General features: G+C 48.0%; 1 protein-coding gene across 1 annotated transcript in view; it reads right to left on the bottom strand.

Annotated features, from left to right (window-relative positions):
- The window catches only part of LOC130368056 (scaffold attachment factor B2-like), a 78,098-nt gene that overhangs the window by 15,724 nt on the left and 49,842 nt on the right, over positions 1-12,532 (bottom strand). Inside the window, exon 10 of the mRNA XM_056571289.1 lies at positions 5,728-5,840. Coding sequence (XP_056427264.1) covers positions 5,728-5,840 — 113 coding nt within the window. The remainder of the gene's footprint in view (positions 1-5,727; positions 5,841-12,532) is intronic.

Genomic DNA, 12,532 nt, shown 5'->3' with positions numbered 1-12,532 from the left:
GACCCCGGCTCTGCACCAGCCCCGGCCTCTGCCTCCCAACAGGTGCCAGCCGAACTGACCCTCAGTGAGGTCTCCACTCAACTGCTATCCGCCATCACCACTTTACCAACAAGCTGGAGGAGGTAAGAGTGGATTTGGGCCTACTCCACCAAGACCTACACAACTTAAGGGACAGGGTTCGGCACGCGGAGGACCGTATCTCTACAGTGGAGGATGCGATGGTGCCCTTACCTGCCTCTATAGCAGCGCTTGATCGATCGGCTTCACAATGGAAGGAGAAGGCGGACGATTTGGAGAACCGACTGCGGAGGAACAACCTTCGCATAGTAGAACGCTCTGAGGGCCAGGAACCCGGTCAGTTTGGGGAGAAGTGGCTGAGGGAGTTGCTGCCTAATGCTCCCTTCACGCAGACCTTCGCGGTGGAACGGGACCACCGAGTGCCGACGTGCCCTCTCCCACCTGGGGCGCCTCTGTGCCCGCTCCTTGCCAGGATGCTGAATTGCAATGACCGGGACGTGGCCCTGCAGCTTCTCCGCCACCTACCTGACATTACCTACAACGGCTCTCCGGTGTCCATCTTCCCAGACTTTTCCCCGGACCTCCAGAAGAAAGGGGCCACCTTTCAAGCTGTGAAGCACAAGTTACGTCAACTGGCAGTCCCGTACTCAATGGTCTACCCAGCCAGGCTGAGGGTCGTGGATGGGGATCGCACGCTGTTCTTTCCAACCCCACAGGAAGCGGAATAGTGGGCCTCCCGTCGTCGCACCCCCAGATGAGATCCGGTTGCTAAGCTGTTACACCTGAGTTCTACGATGCTCCGAGGGACTCGTCTACCTCTGTCTGTAGCCTCTACCTGAGGGCATCTGCTCTTTTCCTGGACATGGCCTTGGTCGTGAGTACTGTCTATGCTGCCCCCTTCCCTGGACCCCTTTCCCGGCGGAACTGCAACTGCACCCGCTGATCCCTCTCCCACCCATGTGCCACCTCTACCCCCTATTCCTGCACCCTGCCGTGGATTGATCTGGACTGCCCCTGATACCGCCATTACCCTGGTTTTCTCCAATGCTATTTCTCTATCTCCGAACCCCACGGACTCTCCCATGTATTTAAGATTGCTATTGGCCTTTTTGTTTTTGCAGGTACTCCTGCGATACTGAGGTTTTATTGTTTCTGTGTTTTTTGTATGTCTCATGGTTTGTGTGCCCGTCCTGAATGACCTATTCCTATTGTGCCTTTCTCTTTGCCCTTAGCTCCACTTTTTATTTCCCCTGATTATAGGTTTTACTTACCCTTTTATTTCCCACTTCAGTCATTATGGCCACCCTGAAATGTATGTCGTGGAATGAGAGGGGCCTTGGGTGTCCTCATAAGCATTCTCTGGTTTATGCTACTATCCGTAAGTACAACCCTTAGCTTGTTTGCCTGCAGGAGACCAGGGCTGGGCGGTATACCGGTTCATGCCGAACACCGAAATTTGTGCGCTGCGCGATATCAATTTTTCCCCATACCGCAATACCGGTTTGGCCCCTCCCCCTCGGGAATTAATTGATTAATTATCATCCCAGCGCTGCGCTGTCCCCACATTGAAGAACATCAGCCCAGTGCTTCGCTGTCCCCATCGGGGTACCACTCACATATGTCACCTGCAAGTGCTTCCCTCCTCGTCCTCCTGTTTGCTGCAGGCCGCCTGCGCTGACTGGAACTCTGTACTGTACCTCTATGCGGCAGTCAGCCTATCACCGGCCGCAGCGATGTTTGGCCGGTGAAAGGCTGAGCTCACTCATGTAAGGAGCTCTGGCCGGCTTCTTAATTGACAGTGGGCTCAACCCATCACCAGCCGAGGCGGAACATCGCTGCGGCTGGTGATAGGGATACAGTGTAAAGTACAGAGTTCCAGCCAGCGCCGGACAGAACAGTGCAGTTATATACCGTGGAACAGCCATAAGTTCTAAAAATACCGTGTTCCACATATCTGGTCATACCGCCCAGCCCTATCTGCCACTACTCGTTGGCTGTCCCACCCCTGGGTTCAGTACACTATACATTCATGCCATACCTAACACTCCCGTGGGGTGTCTATACTGATTAACAAGTCCCTTAAATGGGAAGTACAGCACACTCAGATTGACCCAGACGCTAGATTTGTCTTTCTCTCCTCTCTCATTGATAACCTCCCTTCCCTTATGTAGTGATGGGTATCTATGCCCCCCCCCCCCTCCCCCCGGTGCCCGGTTCTCTGGAGATCCTCCACCAGGCGGCTGTGTTCGCTGCGACCTATCCTGGGGCCAGGGTACTATGCATGGGCGACTTTAACATGGTATTAGATCCTACACTGGATAGGGCGGGCTCTGCCTTGGCTGCTCGACCTTCCAGTTCACACACTGTCACCACCCCCTTAGCTGCACTACTTGGGGAACTGGGGTGGTTAGACATCTACAGACATCTATATCCTACTGTACGTACATTCTCCTGCCAGGCGGTGGGCTACGCCTCTCTCCCATATTGACTACATTCTGGGTAATTCACTAGTGACCACTTTGGTGAGGGACGTGGCCTATGTCACTAGAGGGATGTCTGATCACTCGCCTATATTGCTGACCCTGGACCTACCTGGTCCTTTCTCGACATTGGAGGTTCAACCCTTATTGGTTGGCCCTTTTAGGTCCCCACGATGGTATCTCGATTCCGCTACAGATGTTCATGACTGCCCATAGGAATCTGCCAAGACTTTTTAGCGGGGTTGCCTTCAGTCTGCCATCTCCTTCTTTAAGAGGGAGTTGGTACGTGAGGAACTTGAGTTGGCGTCTCGCTGCTCTGAGTTGGAGAGGATCTTCTTGAATGACCCTACTGAAGCTTCCCGGGCTGACTGGCTACAGGCGGAACGACTATCTGCACTGCTTGCAGGAGAAGGCAGCTAGGAATTTTTTTTTTTTTTTTTTTTTTTTTTTTTTTAACAGGCAGGTGGCTTTCCAACTGGGCAATCACTAGCAAACTACTGGCTCACCTCATTCATCTGGAGCACCTCTGTCCCCCAACGGTGCTCCAAATTAGAGCCTCGGACGGGTCAATATTGAACTCTAGTGCAGATGGCCTCCCACTCGAAGTGTATCAGCAGTATGGGGAGCAACTGGCTCCGTCTGTTGACCATGTTCCAGACGGCTTTCCGTGCCAGTCGACTTCCTGACCCTCTATATGATGCCTCCATAGTAGTCAATTTAAAGCCGGACATAGACCCCTTAGACTGTGGTTCCTACCGCCCTATTTCCCTCCTAAACTTAGACTATAAACTGCTTACAAAAATGCTTGCTTCTAGACTTATCCGGGTAATCCTTGAAATTGTGCATCCAGACCAATCGGGCTTTATGCCCGGCCGCTCCACCTCAGACAATATTCGCAGAGTTCAGGTATTAACGCAGATTGGAGGGACGCGCACGGAGGACTGGGCGATGGCCTCTTTGGATGCCGCAAAGGCTTTCGACTTGGTCGAGTGGCCTTTCCTGTTGGAAGTCTTATCATAGATTTGGGTTTGGCCCTAATTTCATTAAATGGATTTCAATGCTATACTGCTCACCGAAGGCTCGATTGTCTGAACGGTGTATTCTCCCCATATTTTGCCCTGGCCAGGGGAACGCGGCAGGGCTGCCCTCTCTCTCCCCACCTCTTTGCCATAGCCATCGAGCCTTTGGCACTGCAGATTCGGCAGTGCCCGGACTATCGAGGCATCAGTATTAGATCTCGGGAGGAAAGGGTGGGTGGGACTGTACGCTGCTGATATGATACTTTTTATGTCTCGGCCTAGGGAGACGGTCACCATAGGGATCGCACTTATTGATAGGTTCGGGTACTTCTTGGGTCTCAGGTTAAATTGGGGTAAGTCGGCCTTTATGCCCCTTAGACCTGGTGAATGGGGGGGGGGGGTGCTTTCATGGGTTACGATTAGTCTCAAATTTCAAATAACTCGGCATTTATATTAGTCGCATGTTTGGTGATCACTCAATGAATGTACAACCACTGCTTACTGTCGTCCGCGTCAAGTTTCGGGTCTGGGCCAACGTGCCACTGTCTGTGGCAGGGCGCATCAACCAGGTTAAAATGGTGATCCTCCCTAAATGTCTCTGTTCTTGAGCATGTGACTGCCCCAGTGCCGATGTTCTTTTTTAAACAATTAAATGCTCTACTTCCATCTTTGTATGGGGAGGGAACAGATCCAAGCTTAGACTATCTATTTTGCAGGGCTCCAAGTCTGAGGGGGGCATGTTGTTGCCTGATATATATTTATACTATTTAGCTGGCCAATTGCGCTTTCTTAGGCACTGGGTATCCCTCCCCTCTCCCCAATCGTGAGCATCATCTCGCTCACTACCTTCACTTGCCTCAGCTGTGGCAGGTACTGGAGGGTCGATCTGGCATGGGGGCTACTTGGTTACCAATACAGAGGTTAGATTCCCGGGTGTGGTCGGCCTCAAAGTCACTTCTTGCTTACATAGACAACATGATGGAAGGACAGCTTTGGTCTGATCCTCTGCTTCCGCACCTATCTAACCTACTTGACCCTCCGTTTTGGAGATCCTATGGGATACACACTATAGCTGACGTACATGACGGCTCTAACTTTAGGGATTTTCAGTAGTACTTGGACAGTTGTGGGGTTCCCTGACAGTATTTTTACAAATATCTTCAGCTCCGACATGCATTCACTGCACAGTTTCCCCCTTTCACAACACCGTTTTCCAAATTCCGGATAATAGGAGTCTTCCCATCAAAGGGCCCCAGAGGTCTCATCTCTGCACTATACACTACCCTCTTACACGCCAAAATGATGAGGGATCCTCAGTTGAAACGAGGTGGAGGACTCCTCTACTGACTCTGAGGAAGCTCGGTCATCCCACTTAAGTTTCCCCTGCAGTCAACAATAGGCTTATTCAGTAATACATGTTCCATCAATCCTACTTGCCACCTGTCCGTTTGGTTAAAATGGGTAGGCTCACGCCCACCAATTGTCACCGCTGCGGTGCTGTAGGGGCAGACTATGGATCTGATGTGGTTCTGTCCGGTAATCAAAGAATTTTGGGCTCAAGTGTTTAATTTTTTGACTACACTAATGCAACACCCTGTCCCTCTCAACATCAAGGTTGGCCTCTTAGGTCTCCTGGAGGAGGAACAGTGGACCCCTTAAGAGATGACTTTTCTCCGGGAAACTCTACCCATAGCCTTGCGATGGATGGATCCTAGGACACCCACTCTGGCCGGCTGGAAGGCCCTAGTAAACCTCACTGTGCATTATAAGTATTTAGTCTACAAACACCGGAAAAACCCTTCCAAGTTCCGCAGAGTTTGGTTGGCATGGTGTGTTTCTCCGCAGGCAAACTTCACAGTCTCTACGCTGCTCCCCTCCCCCCTTTTCTGCCTTTCTCCCCTCTTCCTCCTCTTCTCCGTTCAAGGGCGTGTGCGCTAGTTTGTCTTTTGTCTGTTTGTTCTCTTTGTAGTCTGCTGTCCTGTGCCGTGTACGCTGTTTGTCCATGTTCTGGTTCCCACTTATAGTGGTTGGTTTATGTGTTGTTTTTGTATCTTTATACGCTGTATATGCTCTATATTTAATATGCACTTTATGACCTTACCTGACGTGCGGTCCGGCTGTTTGAACTATGTTTCAGTCCACTGTTTCATATGGATACCGTTCTTTTATGCATATACTTTGTAATTAAGTTTTTTTTAAAAAAGACATACCGGATTTGCTAGTTCTGGAACGATCAGAGGTTGTACTTCTACGTTCATTCTTATCTTTTTCGGTGGATTTCCCATCACCTTTATCAGACACATCTTTCTTGTTTGGTGAAGACCTTTAGGCATGCAAACATATTAAAATGTTCATAATATGACATTAAAAAAGGGGTTATCCAGCAAAAAACTCTGATATATCAACTGGCTCCAGAAAGATAAAACAGATTTGTAAATTACTTCTATTAAAAAATATTAATTCTTTCAGTACTTATGAGCTTCTGAAGTTAAGGTTGTTCTTTTCTGTCTGAGTGCTCTCTGATGAGGTCTCGGGAACCGCCCAGTTTAGAAAAGGTTTGCTATTACAGGGGTGTGGAAATTTAAAAAAAAAAAAAAAAAAAAAAAAACTACTTGTCCAAGGGACTAAGGTGGAACACATCTACTTCCCTCAAGAAAATCCACTTGTCCTGGTAGATGAAATAATTTCAACCAAAATAGTACGATCCACCCCACTAAACCACCAGGGATGGATATAAGATCCCTTTAGACACTGCTGTCAACTTAGACAGCGGTGATCTAATGGTTTAATAGCGGCTATGGTGATCGCAGCATGCCAGGCTATTAGCGGCGGGAGAGCTGTAGCTAGCTCCTTTTACACCTGAGGCAAGCCCCCCCCCCCCCCCCCCAATCTGACCCCTATAACTCCAATTTTTCAATATACAGGGATGAGGGCAATCTTGTGTGACATGATCTGTAGTTTTTATCGGAACTTTTATTAGGAAAGGGGCTTATTCACATATATACGCACTTAAAATATTTTAATCACTATTTTTCAGTCTTCATAGGGACTTTTATATGGAGTCTTGATTGGATAACAGTGAACAACGCTGTGTTACCTTGGGAGGGGTTCTGCTTCTGCAGTTTGTGGTGCATTTTATTTACTCTAATTTATGTGTCAAAATTCTGGAAGTTGCATTTAGTTACTAGATAACTACAACTCCTAGCATGCCCTGATAAAGCCTATGGTTATGTGGGTGTTGCAGCATATTGCACTGTATAGTAGTACAGTTAAGGTTATTGTGTAACATGCTGGGAGTTGTAGTTTTGGTTTGTGTCAGCTGCAGAGCCATAGGATGTGTCAAGGAATACTGGGAATTGCAGTTAGTAACTACAACACCCAGCATTGCCCTGATGCAGCCTATGGCTCTGCAGCCAACCCGATCCAAAACTACAACTCCCAGCATGTTACATTTTATAGTTTTACAGTTTAGGTTACGATGCAACATGCTGGGAGTTGTAGTTTTGGTTCGGGCGTGTTTGCGGGCATCCGTGGGGCTCTTGGTTGGCGGTGAGTATGAAGGGGGCGGAATTCTGGGGGTGCAATTTAGTGCGGGTGGCCAGAAGATACTAAAAATAAATAAAATTAGATAGAACAACTGGCAGCAGCACTTGTCAGTCCGCCCCTGTACAAAACATACATGAATACACACATCATATATACACCGGGCCACTGACCCCTATATCATACATTACATACACACATCTCACACACACACACACACACACACACCATATATATACATGACAAATACACCATACATATGCACACATCATACACACACACACACACCCTATATACATATGCCATTGCCCCTATATCATACATTACATACACACATCACACAGACATCACATATACACATATTATATATACATACACACACACATGACACATACACCATACATATGCACACATCATACATACCCCCGCCGCTGATACACCCCACATCATACACACATCACACAGACACCATACACATATACACTTCATATATACACATGACACATACACCATACACATACAACATACATATGCATACATACACCTGCTGCTGATACACCCCCCCTAATAATACATAACATACATATACAACCACCCTTCACGCCGCCTGCATGCTCGGCCTCCTCACCTGAGCCAGTGTGAGCTGAAATCCCCAGCCCGTGCAGTGCAGTCTCCTCACACACATCCTCTCCCAGCTCTGTATTTCGGCCCCCCCACCCGTGAATACATGAAACCTCCCCGTGATAAATGAGGTCCTGTGTAGACAGAGCAGGGGGAAGGGAGAGGCTGTGTGTGGGGGAGGGAGGAGATGTGTACGTCCTCATTCTCCCAGTCTTCTTTTATTATGCAGAGCTGCGCTCTCCATCCTCCGTGACCTTGGGCTCTGCTCGGGCTCAGCTCTCACACCGGCTGGGGGGCTTTGAGCAGCGGCCCCCGGCTACTGAAATCAGCTGGGGGCCCGAGACTGCCCCCTCCATACACCCCCTAAGCGCCGGTGTGAGGTGCAGACTTGCATCGGCTCCTGCACCTCACACTGGCATTAAAGAAAAATTAGGGAGAAGTCTGTCTGTCCCTGATTGCCTGATACAGGGCTAAATCTATAAAAAAAAAAAAAAAAAAAAATTCACCTGCCCGGCGCCCAAAACTACTTGTCCCGGGCGTCGGGCGATAGGATTTCAACATCCCTGTATGGGGATTTGCTTCTAAACTGGGCGGTTCCCGAGACACGTCATCAGAGAGCACTTAGAAAAGAACAGGAAACAAGACAATAGAAAAAAAATTTAAATGCCAGAAGAAAAAAAAAATTATCAAAAAGTCAAATATGAAGAAATTGGTACTGTTAAAAAAAATTACAGCTCATGGTGCAAATAAACCCTAATACAGCTCCGTAGGTGAAACAATAAAACATAGGGGTTAGAACATGGCATTGAACAAGTTTCTTTTTTCTCTTTTAAAACCATAGAACAAAAATTATCCGAGTTTGGCATCATTGTAATCGCACTGCCCCATATATTAAAGTTAGCATGTCATGTACCATATTGTAAACTCAGAATAAAATTATTGCCCCACAAAATTGCGCAATTTCAAATTTTTTCTCAATTTTGCCTTACATATATTTTTTCTGGCTCCATAACACAAGATAAACTTAAGTCAATGAAAAGTACAACTTGTCCCACCAAAAAAGCCCTTATACAACTGTCAGAGGAAAGATAAAGTAATGGGTCTTAAAAGGAAATCTGCAGCGAAAAAAGTTGATTTTTTTTATGCTTGCCGTAAAATCTCTCTTTCTTAGTGGATCCATTGGGGGACACAGACAGTGGGCATATGCTGCTGCCACTAGGAGGCTGAAACTAAGCAACAAAAGAAGGTCGGCCCCCTCCTGGCAGGATATACCCTACCTACAGACTCTGAGCTAATCAGTTTAGTCCCAAAGCAGTAGGAGAGGACCGGCAGAGAGAAAAAAACAGGAACTGTCCGAGGAAACCAGACAAAAAAAAATATAAGCGAACCAACCCTCGGAGAGGCAACAGAACCAAGGATACCAGAACAAATGGGTGGGTGCTGTATCCCCCCCAATGGATGGAAATATTTAACGGTGAGCATAAAAATCTACTTCTGGCGATCGGCTCCATTGGGGGACACACAGACCGTGGGATGTAACAAAGCAGTCCCCGGGGTGGGAGAGAACCCAAGCAAGTAAGGTAGAAGGCTGGGCCACAGCCGCCTGCAACACTTTGCGACCCAAACCAGCATTAGAGGACGCATAGGTGTGCACCTGGTAAAATTTTGTAAAAATAAAATAAAAAAAAAGTGTGCAAGGATGACCAGGTGGCCGCCTTACAGACTTGCATGGCCAAAGCCCTGTTGCAGAGCGTCGAGGAGGCTCCGACGGAATGAGCAGGATTAGCTGAGACCCGGAAAGGCGTAGTCTTCCCTTTGCATCGGTCAGCTTCCGAGATCCACCACGAAATGGTAACCTTCGAAGCAGGAAATCCCTTACAATGACCCTCCGTAAGCACAAAGAAAGTCACACTGGCGAAAGGATGAGGTGACCAAAAGTAAATCCGTACGGCCTGTACCACTTCAAGACCATGAAGCAACTGTTCCCTGGGATGGGACAGAGCTGGGCAGAAGGAGGGAGGACGATATCCTCATTTACGTGAAACAACTTTGTCCTAGTGCAAGACCAGGTAGGGGTGTGGAAGGCAGGAGAGAGCCGCCAGCTCCGAAACACTCCAAATGGAAGTGACCGCAACAAGAAAGGCCACCTTTAAGGAAAGGCGATGGAGAAATGTCTCAGAGGTTTAAAGGGAGTACCCCGCAAAACACAGAACCAGATTCAGATCCCACGGGGGAGCCACATGAGCTATAAAGTGCGGATGTGAGGGTCAGACACCAGGGGGTGCTGAAAATGCAAAGCGGACCCTGAGTGAGCAGGTCGGGACGAACTGGGAGGCGCAGTGGTGCGTCGGCCACTAGGCGAACAACTTCGGCGTACCACTGCACGCCTGGGCCAGTCCAGAGCCATGAGAATGGCGGTGACGCCCTCCACCTTGAGTTTGATAAGGACCCTGGGAAGGAGAGAAAAGATAGAGCCCGCACGCCCCGGCGAAACATCCTGGGAGTAAGAACCAGGAGGGCAGGGGCGCACAGTGGTGCAGGCAGGACAGGTGGATTCAGCGGAACCACAAGGCATTTTAGTTTTGCAGTTCACACAAGAGTAATAAGTGCCCAGGGCCGCAGTAGCCGGTCTGAAAGGGGGGTGGGAGGTCAGGTCTGGGTTCTGACATAAGAGAGTGGCCAAAGTGAAAGTATCTGTCGGCTGTGCACATGCAGCCAACAGGGAAAGCGCAAGACTGTCAGCACACCGTCCACTATAGGAGGAAGGAACTGTGTAGCTGCAGGGTGCAAGGAGAATACACCAGAATAGAATGCTGGCCCCGGAGACAAACAAAGACCCTGGAATTCAGGATGGCCGAGCAGGGAAAGCCCAGTCCGTGAAAATGCTGAGGTAAGGAAGAGTGGGCACAAAACAGGGGTACTCCAGAGGTTGAGAGCCCTGAAAAATATACCTGGAAAATACTCAACCTGTCCCAGAGAAACTTACCTAGTAAAGTCTTCAGCCAGCTATTAGGTACTTGCATCATGCCAGGCTGAGACAACAAGACGAGCAGGGAAGGTAGGGGGGACCTGGACCCAAGGTACAACCCCAGGTGCTGGCCGGTGGAGATAAGGGGTTGACAGTGCATAACTATGCCTGTGCCCCTTCATGGCATATGGGGGAACAGCAAATAAAAAGGAGATAAGCTAAAACTCATTTCCCTGAACAAAAAAAAACAAAAAATTTTTTATACATACAATAATTAATATATATGTATATATATATATATATATATATATATATATATATATATATATATATATATATATATGTATATATATATATATATATATATATATATATATATATATATATATATATATATATATATATTTTTTTTTTTTTTTTTTTTTTATTTATTAAAGGGGTACTCCGCCCCTAGACATCTTATCCACTATCCAAAGGATAGGGGATAAGATGTCAGATCGCCGGGGTCCCGCTGCTGGGGACCCTGGGGATCACTGCTGCAGCACCCCGCTATCATTACTGCGCAGAGAGAGATCGCTCTGCACGTAATGACGGGCAATACAGGGGCCAGAGCATCGTTAAGTCACGGCTCCGCCCCTCGTGACGTCACAGCCCGCCCCCGTTAATACAAGTCTATGGGAAGGGGCGTGGCGGTCGTCACACCCCCTGCCATAGACATGCATTAAGGGGACGGGCCGTGATGTCATGCTGCTCCGGCCCCTGTATCGCCCGTTATTACGCACAGAGCGAACTCTCTCTGTGCAGTAATGATGGCGGGGTGCCGCAGCGGCGATCCCAGGGGTCCCCAGCAGCGGGACCGCGGCGATCTAACATCCTATCCCCTCTCCTTTGGATAGGGGATAAGATGCCAGGGGCGGAGTACCCCTTTAAGATAAAACCGATTAGCTCAGATTAGACAGGGTATCTCCTGCTAGGAGGGGCCGACCATCTTTTTGTATACTAGTGTCAGCAGCATATACCCACAGTCTCTGTGTCCCCCAATGGAGCCGACCAAGAAAAACTTCTATCCACAGGATAGGGGATAAGTGTCTGATCATGTGGGGGGGGGGCGAACGCTGGGGTCCGAACGCAGTACAATAGAAAAGCATGTAACAAATTGGTATCACTTTAAATGGGCACTCAAAACTAATCTTTGCTATTGCACTCCTTAAGGTAAATTAAAAAAAAAAATCTTTCTAATGTACGTTGTTTGAAACAGTTTTTTTTATGTTTTATGTGTGTTTAAAAAAAAGCTGTCACTAGGTGTCTCCCTTTTGTCCAGAGCACATTTTCCCCCTTGCTCAGACCTTGGACTCCTGTTGGCCTGGCAGAAGTCCAAAGGAGATTTTTTTTGTACTCACTGTAAAATCTCTCCCTCGTAGCCTTCATTTGGGGACACCTTACTGATGGGTATATGCTCTTGCCACTATGAGGTGCTGACACTAGGGAAAAAAGTCAGCTCCTCCCTGGCAGGATATACCCACCCACCTGTAGTGAGGTAATCAGTTTGTCACAAAGCAGTAGGAGAAGCCAAAAAAGAAATATGTCCAAAGGACCCTAGAAAGGAAATCCCGGATAACCACCAGAGAACCGGAAAAAAATAGTCCAGAAAAAAGATGAAATGGATGGGTATGGTGTCCCCCAATAAAGGCTACAAGAAAGATTTTACGGCGAGCACAAAAAAAAAATATATATATATATATACTTTCTCGGTCGCTCTTCATTGGGGGACACCTTACTAATGGGACATACCAAAGCAGTCCCCTAGGGTGGGGAAAAACAACCACCAGAGAAGAGGAATCAGTCCCGAGACTGAACTCATGTCCACAAGGTCTGCGGATGAG

The sequence above is a fragment of the Hyla sarda genome, chromosome 1, assembly GCF_029499605.1.
Source record: "Hyla sarda isolate aHylSar1 chromosome 1, aHylSar1.hap1, whole genome shotgun sequence".
In the NCBI taxonomy this organism is placed as follows: domain Eukaryota; kingdom Metazoa; phylum Chordata; class Amphibia; order Anura; family Hylidae; genus Hyla; species Hyla sarda.
This window is presented reverse-complemented; position numbering and strand designations above follow the sequence as displayed.